This window comes from Symphodus melops, assembly GCF_947650265.1.
Source record: "Symphodus melops genome assembly, chromosome: 21".
In the NCBI taxonomy this organism is placed as follows: Eukaryota; Metazoa; Chordata; class Actinopteri; order Labriformes; family Labridae; genus Symphodus; species Symphodus melops.
Window position 1 is genome coordinate 16,092,695 of NC_136711.1, and position 23,054 is coordinate 16,115,748.

Consider the following 23,054-nt stretch of genomic DNA (forward strand, 5'->3'; position numbering starts at 1 on the left):
TGAAGTGTTTCTGGGTTTGTTTTTCCGAGCAGACTCTGTTTTTTTGTTTAGAGTTAAAAAAAATAAAATCAATTAGCTGACTCTTAATAATTCCTTCAGGGAACGTCATGTCTGCAAAGCTTTTCTCTCCATTATCGCTGTAAAATAATGCTCTGTTATTGATCTGAAGAGAACACATTAGTCTCCTTTTCAACAGTGTTTGACTGAAAATAATGCAAGTTGGACATTTCTCATGATGCAGCCTACACGTTTCCAGAGTCTGTTATTAATTTTAGCGAGGAAATTGATTGAAACTAGCATCTTCCTGGAAGGCAGAAATGACTTAGCAGACTATCCCAGGACTTCTTGAGATGTTTGAAGTGTTGAGATCTCCTGAACAGATGGAGAGGTAAGGTAGCGGGATCAATTTCTATATTCTTTTTGTTTCATTGTGAACACAGTCCTCACATGTTCTTGCCCTGTAAATAAAACCTTTTTTCTCTCACTTCCCTTGTGATTTTAACCTTGATTTTTTAAAACCTAATTGGACAGATGTGTATGTGAGTTAAGTGTTCTGCAGTAAAAAAAAAAAAAAACATCTTATCTGCATCCCTTCCTTCCCTCCTCATGAAATGTTTTTACACTTTCTTTCTTTCAGTTTGTACATCTTTTAGCACATGAGCAGCTGATCAGATGTCATTATGACTGTGTGATTATAATCAGCAGTTATATAAAGTATACATGATTTGTAAAGAAAGCGCTAAAACATGAAAAAAAACAAACAGGTATGGTTTGGAGTCAAATAGCTTAGTCACAGGTCTGAACAGCACTTTAAACAGTAAAGGTTTACGACAACAGCCTGAAGGCCTGTTTGGAAGAAGAAACGACATCCACAACTGAATCTTTATCAAAACTGAACTCATGTTGCTCTAATGCAGGAGTTAATCTAGATTCATTAGTTATTAATATTAGAGGGAAGATATACAGTCGGCTTTAATCTAGAGGTTTTTGCTCAAACAGACGACACACATTTAAAGGTGATTTTAGCATAGATTCTTGTGTGACCATATTAGAAATATCCCTCAGAAATGGTTTCACGTTGTCCTGATAATTCATGCCATGCTGATTTTTTATTTTTTTTGTCAGTGAGGGACTCAGATCAGCGTGCCAGGCTCAGTCTAAACATTTGGATTCCTCTGCCGTGGTTCTGGCTCGTAGTTTCAGGCTGTAAAGCACCGCGGCTCAGGCCCACACACGCCGACGACTACAAAGCGCACACACTTTAGATTCAAGACACTGAGTTCAGATTAAAAAACGAGCGCAGACTTTAAGTTTGAGCATCTTTCTTTTTTTCTGCTTAACTTATCTAACTCCTCCCCCTCAGGTGGTCACATGGCACTGATGGTTAGCCAATGGCACGGCCTCAATCAGACCAGAATTTGTGTGTTTGTGTGGGTGTGTGCGCTCTTGGTGTGTGAGTGGTGAGTGTGTGTGTGTTTAATATCATTGATTTCATTTGTTTCCTGTTGATCGTGTGTGTGTTTGCCGTGCACCTCACTTTGTGTGTGTTCGTCGTGTGTGTGCGTCAGGTCATTGTCAACGTGCGTGACATCCTCTTGCGCCTTAGCGTGTGTGTGCGGTTCCTCCTGACGGGCTTGTGGGTTGATGACCTCCTCTATCCAGCTCCTGAAGCGGCTGACACGAGTGTAGAGCGCGGGAGAGGAGGGGGCCGAGCATCCATTCCCTCCAGCGACAACCCCAGTGAGGACCCAACGACCCGACTCTTCCTGACACACCAGCCCGCCTCCAGAGTTACCCTGACAACTGTCGCCATGGAGGAGGCTGGTGTCAGGGGGACTGCCGGCACACAGGGTGCCGTGGCTGGAGAAGCTGTCGCCATAACGCTTCTTACATTGCCATGACGACATGAGAGGGACCCAGGAGGCAAGGACAGAGTCTAGGAGTGAGAGCAGGAGATTAACAGAGGGTTGAAGGACTAAGATAATTTATTAAGAAATGAATCAATATAGAATACATTTCCATTTTTTAAAATCCATAAATAAATTAAAACCTTCTCTGAAAGAATCAGTTGGTAAACAGATCCTTTAATCTACTTCAATTCTCACGCTCATGTCTTTGTGTTTTAAATAAACACAGTGCTGTTATAATTATATAATAAGACTTGTAAAGTAAAAAAACGTAAAGATGCATTTCTGCTGAAGGCTTATAACATTTTTGTTTTTTCACTACATGATGGCAGTAAACAAAAAGTTATGTGAGAACCAGAAAAGCAAACTTTATTCTGAAGAGCAGATAAACCCTCCAAAAGTTGGAAACATTTTTGAATGAAACAATCAATCAAACATCTCTAACTTACATAGGATCCCAAAACATTTATAGACAGATACTGATATTGTTTGCCATTATGTTGTTCTGTAAGTTCAGTAGAGAGAGAAACACATACCTGTGTCTGTCCAGCCTGCGGTTACCATGACAACACAAGAAGATGGAGCGTTTCCCCCTGACGCTGTGTCTGCAGCAGGAAGGCACGCTGCGTTGGTGTTGGGCTCAAAGGTCAGACAGTGACCCTTGGTGCTGGGAAGCTTTAACAGAGCCAGGTCGTGACCTCCGCTCTGACCTTTGAACTTCCTGTGAACCGCCACCTGCTCTGGAGTCAGAGGACGCTCTGAAGCCCCGACACGAACCGCGTATCGGGACGGGTCGTTGCCGAACCTGCAGGAGAGATGTTTGTTAATTCATATGGTGTTCAGATGATGATGCCTCAGTGTCTGTATGTCATTGTCACATTTACCTGCTGACACAGGTGGCAGACGTCAGGACCCAGCACGGGCTGATCAAAGTGCCGCTGCAGAGAGGACCACCGCCATCTTGTTCTCGAGACTGAAGCCACACAGACACCTGCCAAGGCCACGTGGTCCTGAAAGAGAGAGGAAAAACTCTTCAATAATGAAGACTTTGTAATGTTGCTTATGCTGACTATTTTTATCGGTGTTTTTTAAGCAAGTGGAGCAAATACTGAAGGATATCTAAGTTCAGTGCAGAAGGGGATTTTAACCAGGATAGACATCGAGTACATAGAGCAACAAACAAGTGTAAAGTAAGTATCACCTATACTAAAAGCAGACTACTGCCAAAGGGACACAAAAAGCCATCGCGTAACTCTGCGTCAGTTCCTGTCTATTTCTTTATCATTATTATTATTATTTATCATGAGTAGCAATGATGAGTGGGTCCTCATGTTGTATGTATCACATGAAGATCAACAAATACAAGAAAAAGAGATGCAAACTCCTCCGACACTGTGGTATTTTGTGTCTCTTGTTGGAATTTCTTTTATTCATTTTTTCTTTTTAAGAACAATTAAAAGCTGGTAAAAAATGTTGAACATTTTAAAAGCTTTATGAGCAGTTCGATTTGGAGAACCCAATGTTTAAATTGTGCTTTCATGGCTCCTATTCAAAGTGTGTTTGTGAGAAGAGGTCTTAGTTTTAGCCCTCAACCTCAAGTAATGCTAAAGTTCCTTACATGTGTATTCTTCCTAATGGCCAGTGGGGGGCGACTCCACTAGTTGTAATGGTATAGTTTTGGTGTTGTCACAAGTGCAACATCCACATATTACCGATTATGTTTAATTAAAAACATCGACTGCAAACACACCATGATTTCCTTTAATTGTGGATCTTTTTTTCAGTTTTGTGTACTGTGATAATTTTTTACTCCTCTCAGAATCTCACTAACAAATCTTAATTGTTGGCTCCTGTGTCAACAGATCGAAGGCTAGAGATTTGGACATCTTGTGTGTAGAAAGAAATCCTACCTGAGTATGTTCTCCTCTCCTTGGCTCCTTCTCTTGCTCTCTTCCTCCACCAGCTTCCGGCGCCCACAGCTCAGCTCCTCAGGCTTCACCTGCACGGCTGACTTTTTAGGCGTGACGTCACACTTCACCCCTGCGTCCTCCCTGCGCCTGCAGCCCTGTATACTCTGACCCAAAGAGGGACACTCTCCCAGGAACTCCTCCTTCCCCGTGCACCTCACCTGGTCCAGGTGGATGGGACCCTTCCCCTGACCGAACCCTGCAGCTGCTACCGCTCCGCCACTGTTAGGGGGGGGAAAAGTTTAATCTGTAATCAATATCATCTTTACGTTTACTCTCTTTCCTTCAGTCTCGTAATTAACCTGTGTCCGAGCTGTCTGCACACCACAAGTGCGTTCAGGTCGTTCCAGCCCGAGTCACAAATACTCCCCCAGTCGCCATGGAGATACACCTCGACCCGGCCCTCCTTTCTGCTGCTGCCACCGACAAGACGCACCAGGGGACCTGAGAGGGAAAAAATAAAACACATAACTCTCATTAAAATTCATGTCTGTGCATCTCTAACCTCGAGTCAACACTCACACAGTGACACAGTGAAATGTCACTGTGCCTGCAGTCTCTTTATTCAGACTGCTTTCTCATTCTAATGAGCTGTGTATCCACAGGAGCTGCTGAGTGCTGAGACAGAAAATACGCTTTAATGTGAGCGCTGTCAACACGTGGCATTTTCACATTTCACATTTTCACGACAAATTACACAGGTCACACAGCTAGATAGACAGATTAAAAACACAAAGACCTGTCTGTGTAGTTTCTTGCTCTAAATCCACTCTGATACTGTTTTTAATCATGCCTTTAAACCCCTTTATCTATCTCAGCCGTGCTCAGTAAAGGCCTTTTCTGTGACTATAGCTTTAAATGCAAATGACCTGTTTCTGGCCACGCCCCCTCTGGAAGGACTTGGGTGGCTCCGGTCTTCCTGCACCATGCCCAATTTTTTTACGGCGAGAAGGCAGACTCAGAGAACAAACAAAAAGCTGTGGGAGTGTCCCCCACCTGGGGGAGGGGTTACTGCCCTTTGTGATGTCATGATGGGAAAATCTACAAATGGCCTGTTCGATACAAGCTATCATATAAAAAACACTTTAAACAGGAAGCATAAACTCCAAAATGCTGCTCAGAGGCAACAGGGCAGACTGTTGGACTGGATCTCTTACCTGTAGCAGGAGCGATGACCGGCACCTCGTTGGTTTCTGGGCTGGTTTGTCTCCTGCAGCGAACACCCACGTCCTCGCTGTGAGAGCAGTCAGTCCGTCCCCAGATCCCGTGTCTGCAGTCCAGAAGGGAGGTCTCAGACCCATCACAGTGGACGTCGTCCAGCAGGATTAAACCGACGCCCTCCCCGTACGTCTCGTCTGACACGACCTCAGCGTGACCCCTGAAGGCGGAGGAGGAGGGACAAGGTTTTCAGCCTGGTGGTGGTGTGGACGAAACTTCAAAACTTTTTGGAGTTCATGCAAACATTGAAATAAAATAAAATGTTTTCCAAGCTGAAGGGAATGTCAGTAACTTCATTTGAGCCAAACATGGAAGTGGACTCAAATCAGGAAACAAATCAGTGACCTCACTGATTGTTTATTTGTTTCTTATTAGTCGTTTTAACTCTTTGAATAAAAACTCTTCTTCTTCAGTTTCTTTTGCAGAACTTTTTAAAGGAAGTATTTCTGTTTGCTCAGTCGACATTGCTCCAAGTGTTTTCCTCTACCTGTAGCCCAGCTGTCTGCAGACCACCTCTGCATGCTGCTGGCTCCAGTGGTCATCGCACACCGTCCCCCAGTCACCATTGTGGAAAACTTCCACCCGTCCCTCCCAGGGACTGTCTCCTCCGACCAGACGCACCACACCATCTGAAACAGTTTGTTTAACAGAACGGATAAAAACGCCTTCAGGGATCGAAGACAGATACTCTTCATCCAACCTTCATGACAGATTGCATTTTATAGACGTTACATTTCTCATTAAAATGAATATTAATATAAACAGTTAGCATTAATTATTAATCGTCTCTTAGTTTGATGAATGCTCGCTGCAGTTTCATGTCAGCAGATATGTTGTTTCTCAGCTCCCATAAATGTCACAGAGAGGATGTTGCTGCTTCATGCTGCAATGATTTATTGATGTGCAGGGGCTATAAATAACTACTGGATCTATCTATTAGTGAGTACAGCAGCCGTGTGTGTGTGTGTGTGTGTGTGTGTGTGTATGTGTGTGTGTGTGTGTGTGTGTACCTGTATAAGGGCTGCAGGAGACCCCGGCATCCTCCATGTGGTCACAGTTGTGCTGCTCCCAGTCGCCATGGGGACACTGATCCAGGAACAGCTCGTTTCCTGAGCACTTCACAGCATCGAGCAGGATCGGACCAGAACCCTGACCGAAGTGAGCCCAGGACCAGGCCTTCGCCACTCCCCTTTAACACACACACACACACACACGTCTCGTGTAAATCTCCTGCTGTGAGCTACACGTGTGAACAAGCGACTCAGGGAGGCTTCAGGGGCAGCCTGTCTTGAATATTTCTAGAAACTTTCAGGGGTGCATGTCATGAGTTCGGCAATGATTCGGTAAGTGAAAGAAACGTGAAGGTGTAAAGGGTGATTTAATATGACTCCAAGATTTTGGAGATTTTATTTCCCTAAATGTAAAAGGGATCCAACACACGTAACAACCTCGTCTGCAAAATAAAGATGATTCTAAAATAAATCAAACCATCTAAATAAATAATAAAATGCTTCATGCTGCTGCATTCATGTGGTGATTATTTATTGATGCTGAAATACTGCAAGAAGCACTTTTCTATGTGTGTGTGTGTGTGTGTGTGTGTGTGTGTGTGTGTGTGTGTGTGTGTGGGGACTGTGACTTTTTTATATTGATCATAGAAAAGCGCAGAAAGCAGAGACAAACCTGCAAGTTATCTGTGTTGCCTACATGGAGGACTTTGTCATTTCGGGGGCACAGGTGTCAGTATAACCAGAATTATGAACCACTCAAAGAGCCTTTCATTTGAGTACCGTTTTAGCACACTAGAGTGTGCTGTATGGATTACAACAATCATCAAGACTCTCCAGAGTGTCACGCGGTGATGCACGTACATGCATAGTTACTTTACACTTGAAGTGCATGTGAGTTATCAACACAATAAATGTGTTTATCGATATCTACATATCTCTACAGATCGAACATCTAAAAAGGATATCGGCCCCAAAAAATCCCACATCAGTCAGGCCCGAATTTTGTTTTTTGTAGAGTTTGATGTTTTTGAGCTGTGCTGCTTTCAAGTCTAATATTTATTAGCTTTTTGTGTATTTTCCTTCTCTTGTCTCTTCATGTACACACATACAGGACTCAATGACAAATCCATCATCTAAAAACCTTATAAGTGTTTAAATGACAGAACTACAGGGTCGTGTGTACACTTTTGTCACACATGCCTATTGCTGAGAACTAAACTATCCAGGTGGGGAGAACAAATCATTTTCACTTTGCCTTTAAGTGTCACTGCACATCATCGCCCGTGTACAGCTGTGTGAGAACATCTATTATTCAAAAGCACAAACACAGATGGAGGTGTCCCCCTGTGTTTGAGCAGATGAAAAGCAACCTCATGCTGAACATGGAGGGAGTTTTCTTCTCCTCGCAGTTACACCTTCATCCCTGTTTGACACTTTGAGTTGTGACAACTCGGCAGCAGGGGATACAGGGAGGAAGCACCGGCACAGATTCAAACATCCACTTAATAAAGTTGCGAGGTGTTTCCTCTGGATTCTACTGAGAGAGGTGAGATCACTTTGATCCAGACGACACGTTTGTGCTCTGTTCCAAAGTTTTGACACTGAGCTCCTCCACATCACTAATGGCTGTTCACTCGAGAGCTTCAGGAGAATAACACTCTTAACAACGGTAGCTTCTGTTGTTGAAGTACTGCCACTGCAAGGTGTCCCATTCATATCATTCAGGGTATAAATGATTGGCCCCTCTTGGTCACGTCATTGCTAAATCCATTACTCTCCTGCTTTGTACTCAGCCTGATGGTTAAAAAGGAGGGCTTACTTTTCTTTACTGACAGCCGTAACAAAGTGAAAGTGGATCAGAAAACATGCAGATAGAAAGTGTAAGGTTTACTGACACATCTTCAGGCCTATTTCTTATTTTCCATTGTTGGAGAAATTGAAATAAAAAACGATTGGGGAAAAAAAAAAAGAAAATCTAAACGTGAGTTCACACATGTTAAAAACCTGACATACATACCCGAACCCGAGCTGTCTGCACACCACCTCTGCGTCTCTGTCGTCCCACTGGTCGTCACAGACGGAGCCCCACCTTCCTGCATGAAAAACCTCCACACGACCTTCAAAGTCCTCCTCGCCACCGACCAATCGCAGCGGAGGTCCACTACCTGAGAGAGGAAGTAAGAGAATTACCTCAGATCGACCTTAATCTCAGGGTGATGTTTATTTTTACATGTAAAACTTTCATTAAGAAACAGCAGGATTACATGACATATTACTCGTACAACGTTGATGACAAATATTTTGAAGTCAAGAAAACTCAACATAAATCTGTGAGTGGGAAATATTCAGGTGACACTGTAGAAGTCACACTGACCTTCTGGTGCCGCACACATGACTGCTGCTTCGTTTCCATGGCTACAGTCACCGGTGACGAACGTCCTGCTCCTGCACTTACTCAGACTGTTCTCATCACCACGGCAACCCAGGCGCTCGTAATGGAAGAGGCCAGAGCCCGAGCCAAACTGAGAGTGCTGCAGCGCTGTGCCGATGTCACTGTTCACAGAGGATACAAAAAAAACAGGCTGTGAGAATAAAGTGGGACACATGAAAGTGAATAAGAGGTCGTGGTTTCGTTTCGTCTTACCCCAGGCCGAGCTGCCTGCAGATCACACTGGCGTCTCTGTCTGACCAGTGGGAGTCACACACAGCACCCCACTGGCCGTTTAAGTAGACCTCAACACGCCCACTGCCAGAAGACGAGCTGCCAACCAGACGAGCTGCACCTAAAAAAAGAAATGACGTAACACATAAACAGGGAACAATAAACTCGCAGTGAAACTGGTATAGAACATAAATCTGAACAGCTGACCAAATGTTAGAAGTTGTATTAATATCCCTTTTTGACCACTTGAGGGCAGCAGAACAAACTGTTTACAAATAATACATATTAGAGAGCACTTGTTTGTTCACGCTTCAGAAATCGTTTATTTCTATATATTGATTTTCAAGAACTCTGCTTGGGGTGATGTCAGTCTCTTTCTCCTCTCGCTCAGCGTGCAGCAGGTATGGTGAGAGTGAGTAACCATGGTGACTGTCTGTCAATCAACGATGTCCCAGCCCCTCTGTGAATAAAACTTCGACTATGTGTCACCGAATAATCACATTCTGCGTCATGTTTGAAGTGTGCATGTTTTTGAGCGTCGAGGGTTGAAAAAGTTAGGAAACCAGTTTGGGCCTTACATTAAGTTTTCATGTATTCCTGGCTGCTCATTGTCTGTTGGAGACTTTGATATCTGTGTTCTTTTACGACTCATTTTCCCCCTTATTGAGTTTCTTTTCACCTGTTCTTTTGTAATGTATCTGGGTTATAATCTTAATCGTGAAGGGCTTGGTAACTGTGTGCCATGTAAAGAAGTTTGTTATCATTATCTAATTTGCTCCATTAAGTGAAGTCTTGCATGTTTATCCGTACCCTGGTGGCAGTCGCAGTAGGCCCATCCGATGGCTCCGGAATTTTGTCTGAAGAAGCACCAGGGGTTTGATTCTCGGTCCGGGTTCCTGCAGAAGCTGTGGTCGCCCAGCCCTCGGCCCGGATACTGCATCACGTAGTCTGGAAACTCGGTCCATTTCAGACAGGGGGCGCCAGAGTCCGTCTGAGACACGGTGCCGTTATAGTATCCCAACTCAGTGAATCCCTCAGAGCAGGACAGAGGTACTGCACAAAGAGGAGGAGGGGGAGAGTGAGTAGAGGTTGGAGAGGATGGGAGAATAAGATGTTAGGCATGAAAGCAGGAGGATTTGGGTCAGAGAGGACAAAGTGAATAGAAGGGAGTGAAATGGAGAAAGTTTGGGAGAATGTAGAGGATGGAGGAGTGGAAGTGGTCTTATTCAAGCCACATTATCCCCATGTCTGTATTTCCTCTGAACACAACGGCTAACATAGAAGATTCTCGTAATACTTTCCACTGCTACCACAGGATCTCTCCTAATGCATTAACCACACGGATATGGAGCGGGTAAAACTCCCATAACCTTAAAGCGTCTTTTCTACACATGCTGGTGATCGGACACTTGCTGTAAACTCCTCTGAGAAGAGCAGAGTGAAGCTGAGACGGCCTGAGAGACAAACTGCTGACATCAAAGTGAAGTAAAATTAGGCCACAAAATAGAGCCAGCTATCCACTGCAAAAGCAAGAAAACCTTAGATCCCTCATTCATGAAAAGGAATAATATGGCTCAGCAGAACAAGCTGAGCAGTGCACACAAACACAGCAGACAAATGAATGCATTCATTGTTTAGTTAATGCAAAAGTATACCTGCAGAGATGCAGTGTTTCTTTAATAATGGTTTAGGTATTAACAGAGACGGACATGTGTATTTGCTTGTAAAGAATTTCAGGTATGTAATTAATTGATTTTCTTTAAAAAAAAATAAAAAATGCTTTTAAATATATAGCAGATCCAAAAAAAATCAAGTGGCCTTCTTTATTAAAGTCTAAATTCAAAATGAATGTGGTTCTGGATTCAAAATGCAATGTCTTCTTGTTTTCTTTTGGCAACCAGGACATTTCAGGATTTGGTTGACAGAAATATATTGATTTATTAAACTATATTTTCAGACATGGTCTCATCTCTCACTTTTGGTATTTGCCCTGTGTTGGAGCAGAAGGGGATGTAAATGCTACATAGTTAGCCTTCATGGATTATATAACAGAAACATTTGTACCTGAGTTATTAGACGGAACATTTTTTTTACGTGGATTCAAGCACTTCCTGTCTCCCCACACCCTGAAGCTGTAATCGTTTTTGAGGACAAGGAGCGAATAAAACCGTGATTAATGGCGGCAGAGCTTCAGTAACCAGCAGCAGTCTTATCTCTTTCACACACACAGTTGGGCTGTCCTGTAACATTATCTATACAGTGCAACACTCATGCCCACCTTACACACCAACACACACACACACACACACACACACACACACACACACACACACACACACACACACACACACACACTACATTTGGAGGGAGATAAGAGAAGAGGGGGGAAGCGCTGAAGCAGGAAAATAAATCAGGCAGAAATGAACACAACTAAAACAGAAATCTATCCTCAAACAATAAATAATACAAAACACACTCAGACTGGAGCCCAAAAACAGCCCCAAAACCCTCGAGCACCCTGAGGCGTCAGAGGTGTGCCTGTCCCTTTAAGAGCCACGACACGGGAGAAACCGAAAGTTAACTTTCCTGGGAAACCACCTTCTTCTGTTTGCTGGTATTTCTCCCCACAGACCTGAAAGAATCTCACGTAAATAGTTGATTAGGAGGCAAGCTTTCTAAAACCTAAAAGGTAAAATGCATGTTGTGTTGAATGTTGTAACTTGAATGGTACTATCAGCTATTTTAAGACTTTTTGAGGACTTTTTTCGCTTCTTTAAGCCAGCTCCATAAACAGGTCATATAATAATGCATGTGACAGAGTCGTTCATGTTGGGATTTAAAGTTTGACCTATGATACAGCCAGAGACAAGAAGGGGAACAAACTAGACATTAAATGTGTGTATTTATAAGCTCTTTTCATATTGAATAACTGCCACAAGGTCTGTCTGTCTTTAGTTCAACTTCTGCACTGGCTCTATGATGTCGAGCTACATTTTAAACACCTACAATGAAAACCAGGCAAAGCCCACCTGATAATAACGATTCTGTAATATGCTACACAATGGACTTTATGTGAAGGATATCTTCAAAACTGCTGATTGAGAGGTCGTGGATGGACTTTGTGTTATTGTGGATCTTTGTTTTTTTTGCAGAAATGGCGTCCTGCAGCAGCCTTTTGTCTGAGGAGCAGTTTCTTTGTCCGATCTGCCTCGATGTGTTCACTCAGCCGGTGTCCACCCCATGTGGACACAACTTCTGCATGCGCTGCATCTCCAGCTACTGGAACAACAGTGGGGTGTGCCAGTGCCCGGTGTGTAAGGAGACTTTTCAAAGAAGACCCGATCTGAAGGTCAACACTTTCATTTCGGAGCTTGCATCGCAGTTCGTGTCCCTTCAAGTGAATGTCGCTCACATGTGGAAGCCGGTCCAACAGCAGACCAGTGGGGGCGAAGTGCTGTGTGATATTTGTACTGACACCCAACAAACTGCAGTCAAATCCTGTGTGGAGTGTCTAACGTCTTACTGCAGCGATCATCTCGAGCCTCATCACAGAGCTGCAGGACTGAAGAGACACACGCTGGTTGAGCCTGCATCCAGCTTGGAAAACCGGATCTGCAGGAAGCATTCCCGACTCCTCACACAATTTTGCAAATGTGACAACGTTGTGCTGTGCGACATCTGCTCCATCTTCGACCACAAAAACAAAAACCACAGTGTCATTACCGTGCAGCAAGCGTACGAAGAGGCATTGGTTACAATGGAGGACGATAAGGGCAGAATGCAGCAGATGATCGAGGAAAGGCTGCAGACGGTCCAAGACATGAAGGCGTCAGTAGACAAGAGCAAGAAAGAAACCAAAGATGTGATTGAAGAGAGCGTACAGGAGCTGAAGGGGCTCGTTTCTGAGATTCAGCAGAGTCAGATAGAGCTTGTACAGGTGATCGAGGAGAGGCAAAAAGCAGCTGAAGGACAAGCCGATGCGTTTCTTCTCAGCATGGAGCAGGAGATCCCCAAGCTGCAGAACAGTGTGATGAAGATGAGTAAGATAAAAGGGACTGAAGACTTTCTGTACTTCCTTATGAGTAGGGAAGACATGTCCTTACTTCACCCCACAATGAACTCGCTCACATTCACTTTTGACAGATACGTGGACATTCAGCGCATACGGAAATGTTTGGGGAAAACCGTGCCTCAAGTAAGGAAGCTGCTGAAGGAAATGAACACAGAAATGAAAGAGCTCTTCAGCAGCACCGATTTAGTAGACAACAGCATGCTGAAATATTTTCGGTATTACGTACAGGACATCTTTCTGGACCCTGACACAGCCCACCCTCAGCTTGTTGTGTCTGAGGACAGGAGACAGGTGAGATACAACATGGGCTTGGAACCGAGTGAAAACCCAACCCTGAATGCGAAGACGTTTGATGCTCATTACGCGGTCCTGGGAAGCACAGCTCTCTCCACATATAAGTTTTACTTTGAGGTGTTTGTGGGTGGAAAGACCGAGTGGTGTCTGGGATTGGCCAAGGAGTCCATCGACAGGAAGGGGGAGATTCCCCGGAGGCCTGGCTGTGGACTTTGGGCCATCTGGTTCTTAGGGGACAGGTTCGAAACCTTCTGTAATCCGAACGTGCCGATAAATTATGGAAAAGTGGAGAGGGTCGGCGTGTTTGTGCGTTATGAGAGCGACAGCATCCATTTCTACAATATGGAGACTGCAACAGATATTTACAAGTTTACTGATTGTTCCTTCACAGAAAAACTGTACCCGTATCTCAATCCTTGTGACAACGAATATGGCTCAAACCTGGAGCCCATGATAATTGTTCCTCTCATACGGACGGAAAGTTGATTTGTCAGTGAAGTGTGGAAGTGACAGAAACAACAAATTGAATGGTTCAGGAAAAAAAAAAGGGGGGGGGGCATCAAAGTTCTCCACAATTAAATTTGATTCGATTTTTTAAAATCACTTCTCAATTTGCAATTTTAGATTTAAAGCTTGTGGTGTAGACTTTTGGTTTTTATCGACTTTAGCGCCCCCCTGTGGACACACACTTTCTCTCATCTCTTTGCTGATCTCCTCCTGATCATGAGCAAGTTGTGTCTTCACATCAAAAATCTCACAGAAACGTTAAACTACAATGAAAAGCTCGGAGCACGAAGACAGTGAATTTGATTTCACACTCATCTGTCACTGTTATTATGCACTTGACTGCTGAGCTGTGATTTTTTTGTGGGCCTCTTTGTCTTTATGAAATAGGACAGCTGAAGAGAGACAGGAAATAGGAGAGAGTAGGGGATGACATGCAGCAATGGGCCGAGGTCGGATTCAAACCCACAGCCACTGTGATGAGGACCGCAGCCTCTGTACTTTGGGCCGTGTGACATAACCGCTTGTATATGAAGGAAAGTAAAAGTAATATTGTATGAGTCATGATCCAAAACCTTTTACTGTTTTTCAAACTATTTAAAACACCAATTTTTGTTTTGCTTTACTAATTTAAATTGTCTTCATTATTTTTAAAAATGAGTTATCTTTGTAAACTGTTTAATAGTTGTCTCTTGGATTGCCATTTCCTGTTTGACTTCTGCTTTATGTTAAAGTGTAATTCACTCATTGTTTCATATGTAAATGTTAACGCGAGACATTAAAACACAAATCTGGGTGCTTTTAGTGACTTTTTAAAAAAATATATTTTTACTTTCAAATCAAGATTAAAAAGTCAAAATAATCAGTCAAAAAGAAGATGCATGGCGTGCCGCGTGGTGTTGAAAATATTAACGATAGTTAAAAGGAATGTGTCCCTCTGGTTCAGTGATTCAGTCTTCATTCACCAGTATGAACACAATGTGGGTAACGTTTTAAATGTGAAATCATTGAAGCCTAACTGTGTATTTTATTTTGTTAACAGGAAAAACATGAAGCTTTTTTAAAATGTTTTTAATGACTGAAAACTTTATAAGAGAAGATCTGTGTTGAAGCAGGTTTCTCAGAGTCCGTTGATGATGGTCTTACACTAACACTGATGGACACGATGTTGTGTGTTGTTTCTGCCTCTCCAGTATTTGTATTAACATGAACAGCATATGTTGTTCTTTGTTCTGAAGAGGACGCCTTAAATGAATAAACAAGCATGTTTAAAGTGTATAGTGATCAAAGTTTTATAACCAGTCTGATTAAATTTGAATGAATAAAGAAGCATTACATAACCAAACCATGAAGCGTCTTCACTCTCACTCTTTAGTTATATCTTTTAGTTTAAACAGTAAAAGCAGAGACTTCTCCTGCTTTGGTTTATGATCCATGTTTTAACCTGCCTTTGATTTCAACGTCACATTCTCTTTTCAGCCTCGTCCTGTTTGTCTCATTTGAAGTCTTTCATTCATCCCGACGCCTGCAGTGTTCAGACTGACACACACACACAACACTCGGCGCTCACACCCTCCTCATTGCCACGACAACGCTACTCTGCCCATCGCCATGGGAACACTCAGTCTCTGCTCCCATAATCCATTTCCCAGCCACAATGAGTATTTGACACGGTTCACACTCGGAGGCTGGCTGTATGGGGGGTGGGTGTTTGGCAACGACGTCTTCTGCACAAAATCAACATTTCAATAAATATGGGGCACGAGGAAATCCTGTTTTCCTTTCACTATTTAACCTGATTTTGATTTAATTTGGTGCAACAAAGATGGTCTGGAGGAAAACGCTGCAGCAGACTAACATCTTGTGCAACATTTACTAAATAATGAAAATGATTGAGTCACATTTATAAAGCTCTGGAGATGGTTTGCAGGTGATCTGGCAGGTGTCGCTGGCTTTGCAGATGGATGAGAGGGGTGTTTGTAAACTCGCCAGCCTGTCGATATGTGCACGTCTGTAAAAGCAGAAATATTTCAGCAGTGGAAAGGAGCCCATGGAGGAGGAGTTCCTCGCCCCACCCCCCATTATAGCCTCCCCTTTTTCTAACGGGGGAGGAAAAAGGGAAAAGCAGAGAGGGAGGTAAGACTGAGTGTGGCAGAAGATTAAAGGAAGAGGAGAGGAGGCGTCATCATGGAGGGGTTTTATGACTGAGTCAGAATGTGGGTTAAACTGGAGGGAGAAACAAAGACAGATGAAGGGATGGATGGATGTAGGAGGATGAGGAGAGGCTGGATGGATGTACAGTGGATGTATAGCTGCAGATGAGAGGGCTGTGTTCAGAGCATCACTTCCCACTTACCTGAGTTCTGCACCTCGTTTAAGTAACTGTCCTCAGCCACTACCTGCAGACAGATAAAGAGATGCAGAAAGTTAAGAGAGGACCTGAATAAGGAGAGATAATAATCAGCATTGTCTCCAGATTTTACAATTGTGTGATTGTTTGAAGAAAACACAACAAAACAGACTGCACGGCCTTTTCTGCTTTATGTTGTATATCAAAGAAAAGTGATGAGATTTTACATAAGTACATAAAAAAGCCTTCTTTTCATATGGATACGTCAAAAATAAGTCTGCATACAAGTGAAACTTCATGATAGAGAGAAAGTAAATGTACAGAACAAATATCCCTTATGTTGCAGGACGATGTTTTTCATCTTTAGACATTTGTAAAAGAGGCTCTAGTTCGTGGATTGTAAGACTTAAATTTGTCAAATATTTTTTTAAATATTTTATTTGCTTTATTTTTTGCTGTTCAGCGAGGTATGACAGTTGGTTACTGCTTCTGGCCTAGAACAATTTGTACAACTAAACTCAGCTAAAACGCAGCTCCTTGTTGTTTGTTCATTCAGGTAAAGTTTGAGTAAAAAAAAAAAAAAGTGACACTTTAATAAAGCACGTGAGTTGCCTTTAACCCTGTTACCAGTCTTAAAGCTAAGCTAGGCTAATCAGAACCCCGCTGTCGCTTCGTACTGAGAGAAGAAAAATTAGAGTGCCATCAAGATATCTCGCAGATTAAAATTGAACAAAGGGACACTGGATTAAAACTTGGAAAATGTTTTTTTTTTTATCTCATTGGGACTTTAATTTACCCAAAAAAACTTACTGACAAAACACTTTTTTTTTTGTCCTGCCAAAATAACCTATTTAAGCTTTCGCAGGTTAACGGTTGAGGTTTTGTTTGTGCAAAATAAAGAGCAGGAAGATGATTGTTCTCTTTGTTGAAAGAAGACATTTCTGATCGTCAGTAGAAGTCTGCGTGCAGACAGCGAGCAAGCGTCCAAGTTTGTTTTTGTCTTCGAAGTTCACAGAAATCAGCCTTTATTCTCACAGCTGCAAGCAACCCTTGATTAAGCAGTGTAAACAAACAGTATATCATCGTAAGTGTTGGAAGAAGCGCTGTTATTTCTTGGGTTGAAAATCTCCTTGAAGGCATTGTATTACTGCAACAGCCCCATATCAACCCAGACTAATCCCACAAATGTGAGGGTGCTCTGCATACAGGCTATGAATTTAAAGAGCCACTTACAGGATGGATCTGACTCATCCTTATACAAACAGAGCACTTAAAATGTTCCAGCGTTTCCCCTGACAGGACTCTACCTCAGCCTTGGTCATTTTGTGCGCTCTCTCTGAATATGAAACACTGTCAGGTCAAAACCGCAAAACCTCACAACAAAGACAAGGCGAGGAGGAACAGACGTGAGGAGTGTCACAAAAATCCAACACATTTGTGGATGATTTCAGTGATTAACAGTCGGGAACACCTGTCAAATACGAAAATAAAACAAGAGTAAGTCATCCAGGTGTGAAGGTGAAGTGTACAGTGTATAAACATACACACACACACACACACACACACTTTAAATAACTCACACACTCACAAACAGTACAAGACAGCATCAGATGATATCTGACAGAAACATGTTTCATTTTCAGAAATCAGGCCACACCTCTACAGGACACACACACACACACACACACACACGCACACACACACACACACGCACACACAGGGCTGCTGCTGTGAAATAACTGTAGTGAGGACGGGGAAATACAATACGTTTCTCCTCCTACTTACTCTCAAGTTGTCCCTCTCTGATAACACACTGACACGTCTGCTACGAAACACACACACACCTGCTCAAACGACACACTCGCAAATGTTTCCCACAAGTCTCTGCTCACCCTAATGATTTTACAGGAGGAACAGGTGACCTGTGCTAGTGAACATGAGTCCTCCATCCACATCAATCACACGGCTCCATTACGAGGTAATCGGTTATGACGCTCTCACAGCTGCGTCCAGTGCATGGCGATGCAAACACACAAATACACACACCCAACAGAGCGGAGAGTGTGCATACAGGCAGGAAGAAATGAATAAGCAGAGATTACTGCAGGATGAGAGAACACAAACATGACGGTTTAAGTTGAAGCTTTTAGTCCTGTGATTGGTTAAAAAGAAAGTCTTTAACCCGGCCTGTTTTTGTTGCAATGCAGGTTTTGATCAATGACATGTTTTTGTCCTCGGCTGAAACAATGCCTGCAAAAGAGTAACAGGAAGAGATTTCAGTCAATAATTCCTGCTGTCTGTCATCACATGGAGGCTTCAAAAACTGTTTAACTGCTCAGTCACACCTGAAAGTGGGACAGTGGAAAAGATTGACTTTGTTGTTAAATCAGTAGGAAAAAAAAGGCTCAAAATGGTTTTCACCCTCTGCCAAAGACAATTTGTTTTTGTCTACACAGAGTACAATAAAATGTGTTGGTATTATTGACTCCTGTCTTTTGATAGAAGTGTGTTTTTTTATTTTCTGTGGCAGAACAAGCTTACCTTACATTTAGTAATGCAAGGCATGAAGATATGATAGGAAGGCAGAAATGAAAAAAACAACAACAACAAAAACAATTTTCATCATCAGCTGATCCATAACTTTATCAGTAAAAAGCCCTGTAGGGAAAAAAAGTCTGATTTATCTTATGCGTGTTTTTGCTAAAACATTTAACACTTTTGTTGTCTGCTCTTCTGGGTTTCTATAAGTATCAAATCAGTAACAAATATTTTACAGATAAATAAACTTTTTAATGATTTGTTTGCCTCTCTTGTTATTGTATTCTGACAGGAGATGTTGGAAGGAGGGAGTGGGGGATGACATGCAACAAAGGGCTAAGGTCGGATTCAAACCCACACCCACCCGCTACAACAAGGACTACAGCCTCTATGCATTTTACCCACCACATAATCACTGGTCTGTCTGGCACCCCGGTGAATATGTCTTCATGTCTTCAAAAGGTAAATCATTTCAAGATTTCTTACGATTGAACTAAAACCAATGCAAAGCTCTGACTTTAATCAATCTGTTATTTACATGAGTTATTCTGACAAAGAGAGCAAATGATTGAGCATTCATTTCTAGTTTGAATGCTACCAGTTCTGTTTTACAAGCTGAGGACTAAATAACGTCTCCTCCCGTCAGTTTCTTTTTTTCGTCTGCACATTTACATGAAGTGTCAGATTTTGACAGCAGACACCAGCTCGAGTCTTTGGAGGTTACAGACAAGGAATCTAGAAGTCTAAAAACTGATTATTGATTCATTTTAAACATACAGTAAAAACAAATCCAGTGTTGTTTCTGATATTTATTCTACAAAGATCTTGATCTTTCTGTGAGCTTTTCTAGGTGCAGTTCTGCCCAAACGTCAACGTGATGAACTCGACTGATGCCTTTAGACTCCACTCGCTCTTATTGTTGTGAAAAAGTGGGAATCTCGCCTGTATCACCTCTTTGGACTTGGCAGATGCATTCATTGAAACAGTGTGTCATTATGTCCACAGCTTGATGTCCTTCCCGCTGCTCTGTCGTCTGTCCTGTTCGGCCTCAGCAGGAGATTGGCTGACATTGGAGGCCGTCAGCTGATCCGGTTCACCTGAACCTTCAGGGCTTCTTTTTTTAAGCTGGCCCATGTGCTCGCTGTGTCCCTGCTGACAACCACTCTGCATCGCCATCATTTGCTTTCTCACCTCTACAGCACACATCCAGGAATCATGGCTGACATCGATCATTTAATATGCTGTCGTTTAAATAAGTGCAGACTCCTCATCACATCACGTTAGAGGTTATTCTACTTTACCTTACATTCAAACCGCACATTAAAAGGTGATGAATGTATTTGTTGGGGGGACGATCGGTGGATTTGTAAATGTAGACAGAGGATTCTGTGGCTGTTTTATGCGTGCATTCGAAATATTCTTTTATTTTGATGGATCAAAATATGTGAGAAGATACACATTAAACCTTCATCAATTAGTTGTGGATTTCCCTCTTGGCCAAATTTGGATTACAGTAATATTTCACCTAAAGTGCAGCCCTCATGTTCATATAAAAGGTGTCAGGTAGATGGATGAATACAACAAATCATCAGACTTTTACACAGGAGGAGGCTGTGTCTTTTCTAAGTGGGTGGACTGATATTTCCAGCATGTCCGCAAGATATTCTTTTTCTTTGACAGATATGACTGCCATAAGATTGATTCCCAACTGACCGATAAAATCAAATTTAGCTTTCTGGAAATATGGTCACTTCAAAACCTAAAACAATTTCTTAACTTAACTGAAATTAAGATGACAAAAACAAGACTATGAAGTTCTCCCTCATTTACAAAATATATTTTATCCCCAATAAAAGGAAAACCAATCATTGACCAACAGATCTACTTATGGGTTTGTTTAAAAAAAAAAAAAAAAAAAAGATTGATTTGATTAAAGATTTAAGGGACAGACTATTTTAAAAGGGCGTCTCTGAAGGAGTTTCAACATACTCTCATTTAGTCATTATTTTGTACATGTGCTGATAGTAGGTTCCCATTCTGCCCTGATGGGAAAGAAATCCATCACAACATACTGTTAGAACAGCTGAGTCTCAAAAAGCCAGTGTCGAAAACTCTGCCTGGCATACTGTAGATGTCAGAGATAGATTTCCACAGGGAAACATCTCTGAATATCTGATGTCGTGTTGCCTTTACAATAACACATGCAGCTCCTGCATCAAGGATTCTCCCTGATGAAAATATTTGTCTAATATCAGTGAAAATGAGAAGTAGCAGAACTCATCTGCACTGAGCTATTTGTGCTCCATGCTCGGCTGATTCAGGAGTGAGCGAGTCTAATTAAAACCTGCACATCACTGTGCTCCACTAATGACTTCTACACAGGCTACACAGCTCATATGCTGCACATTAGCACAACACACTGGCTGTAGTTCAACATAGTACAGGAGAGAAACAGAAATGTAATGAATAAAGATGATCAGATTGATTTGACTGTAATTGACAGAACAACTTTGAACCCGTTGTGTCTTATAAATGAGTAAATCTGACACCCTGCTGACACTCAGGTTGCTCTGACCCACTCTGGACAACAACACCTCCTTCACCAGTTTTCAGGTCTCGACATGTCCGAGTGACTGAATCACAGTGACAAGCTCAAACAGCGCGTGCAGGTTTCAATACCACATCACCGAGGGGGGCAGAGGAGCCTCTCATGATATCCTTCCAGGGGGGGAGAGGTTGGGATTGAGACCATGCATGTGTGAGTGTGAGTGCATGTGCGTGAGAGACAACAGTGCCCGCGTAATTGGACAATGCGCTTAGGTTGCACCATTAATTGGCTGAGGGACGGATTAGAGGTGTTTGATGCTCCTTTAACGCCCTTCTTATGTAGGGATGCGTCCTCAATTAATCGTTTGTGGCTTTCATTGTTTAGCGTGAAAAATATTTTTTCTTAGCACCCTGATCCCTTTGTCAATCTTATTCATGTTTCTATCAGTCTAATTATGGATATAATTTAGGATTTTTTTTTGTAAAAGGTAGCACCGGACCGAGGTCATCAAAGCGTGACACAGGACGAATGGCTTAAAAGGATAAATGAAAATACAAATAAATCAGCCCACACCGCAAAATCAAGACAATCATTATCATTAGTAGGCTACATACCTCTGCAAACAGCGGCAGCCAGAGGCAGGCGGATCCGATCAAGCACAACATTTCCCGGCTGGTGAGAGCCATCCTTCCCGCCCGGTGTGTCCGTGTCATAGCCTGAAAAGCCTCCGCTCCACTCCCATCTCTGAGTCCAACCTGTCCGTGAGGTGAAACGTTCTCCCGCTGCTGGGAGAAACGTGGTGTGTGATGATGAGGATGATGATGCACCTTACGCGGGAGGGAAGGTTTTACGCACAGGGTGCGGCACTATAAACGGGATGGAAAACACACACAGCGAGAAACACACACCGATTCAGGGAGAAATAGTGTTGAGCTCTGCAAAAACCTGCTGCCACAATCTCTCTCTCTGTCTCTCTTTACCTCTACCCTCTCTCTCTCTCTCTCTCTCTCTCTCTCTCTCTCTCACACACACACACACACACACTCACACTTTGTCTCCTTGTGTGCCAGCTGCGTCATTAATCATTAATGAATTTCAGAATTTGACTTTGTTTTCTGCGTGTTTATCAATCTGCTACATTACAGCTATGCGAATATTTTTGACATGAGAAGATGAATGAATGGATTCAAATACAGTTATGTACAGTAGACTGCTGTTGAGACGCCATGTTTGTACTTCTCTTGTGGTTTTACAGGTCATTCATTAGAAGCAAAATCAGACAAATGATTTGTCTCCACCAGAATGTTCTATAATCCAGTTTGTGATCGGCTCCTGGACAAAATAACCTAAAGCCTCACTTTTCAACCGCACAGTAGAGAAAAATAGTTTATCCAATTTTGTATTCATAAAATGAACATGCTGCTCTCTTCAACAAATACATATTGTGGAAATGTTCTCAGTCTTCATGCACTTAGATTAGTGACATGAAACGTGCAACGCCATGTGGTAAAAATGATGTGTAAACTATTAAAATAACTACAGGTACAGTATACTGTAACACATCTGGAAGATGACAAAGCATTTTCCAGCAGACAGATTCAGACACAAAGAACAGAGTGGTCTTTTTTCTGTATTTTTAAACACTGTGAATTGCAGGCTGTAAACTTCATATATTTCATTGTAATTCCATCGTTAATTTGATGTTAACCAGCTGTTTGCATTCACACATGCATGAATTGTTTAACCTTAAGTTACACAGACTTTTCCTGCCAGCCGCCGGGTTAAACTTCCATGTGAAGCCGGAATGAGCCAGTGTGTAAACGCAGCAGGTTAAAGTCAGGAAAATTCAGAGAGTGTGAGTGGGAGAGGCTGGTCTGACGTATATACAGTGGCGCTCTTTTTTTTATTAGTTTTTGCTCATAAGGATTGATTCAAGACTCCAGAAAGAAAGTTCAATGTAATCAGGGCTACATCGCCAAAGCCT

At 42.5% G+C, this 23,054-nt stretch overlaps 2 protein-coding genes across 2 annotated transcripts; one reads left to right on the forward strand and one right to left on the reverse strand.

Annotated features, from left to right (window-relative positions):
* Positions 1-621: 621 nt before the first annotated feature.
* Positions 622-22,069, reverse strand: LOC306842138 (neurotrypsin-like). Its single transcript, XM_079372234.1, has 14 exons — positions 21,685-22,069; positions 15,991-16,033; positions 9,575-9,817; positions 8,747-8,885; positions 8,477-8,655; positions 8,120-8,267; positions 6,103-6,281; positions 5,580-5,721; positions 5,032-5,252; positions 4,177-4,318; positions 3,818-4,096; positions 2,792-2,917; positions 2,444-2,712; positions 622-1,936 (listed from the first exon to the last, which is right to left on the reverse strand). Exons 1-14 carry the CDS (start codon positions 21,781-21,783, stop codon positions 1,407-1,409), a joined length of 2,739 nt encoding a protein of 912 aa, XP_079228360.1. The 5' UTR covers positions 21,784-22,069; the 3' UTR covers positions 622-1,406.
* On the forward strand, positions 11,129-14,979 carry LOC306842443 (E3 ubiquitin-protein ligase TRIM21-like). Its single transcript, XM_079372712.1, has 2 exons — positions 11,129-11,453; positions 11,917-14,979. The coding sequence occupies exon 2, from the start codon at positions 11,919-11,921 to the stop codon at positions 13,614-13,616; it is 1,698 nt and encodes a 565-aa protein (XP_079228838.1). The 5' UTR covers positions 11,129-11,453; positions 11,917-11,918; the 3' UTR covers positions 13,617-14,979.
* Positions 22,070-23,054: the final 985 nt, after the last annotated feature.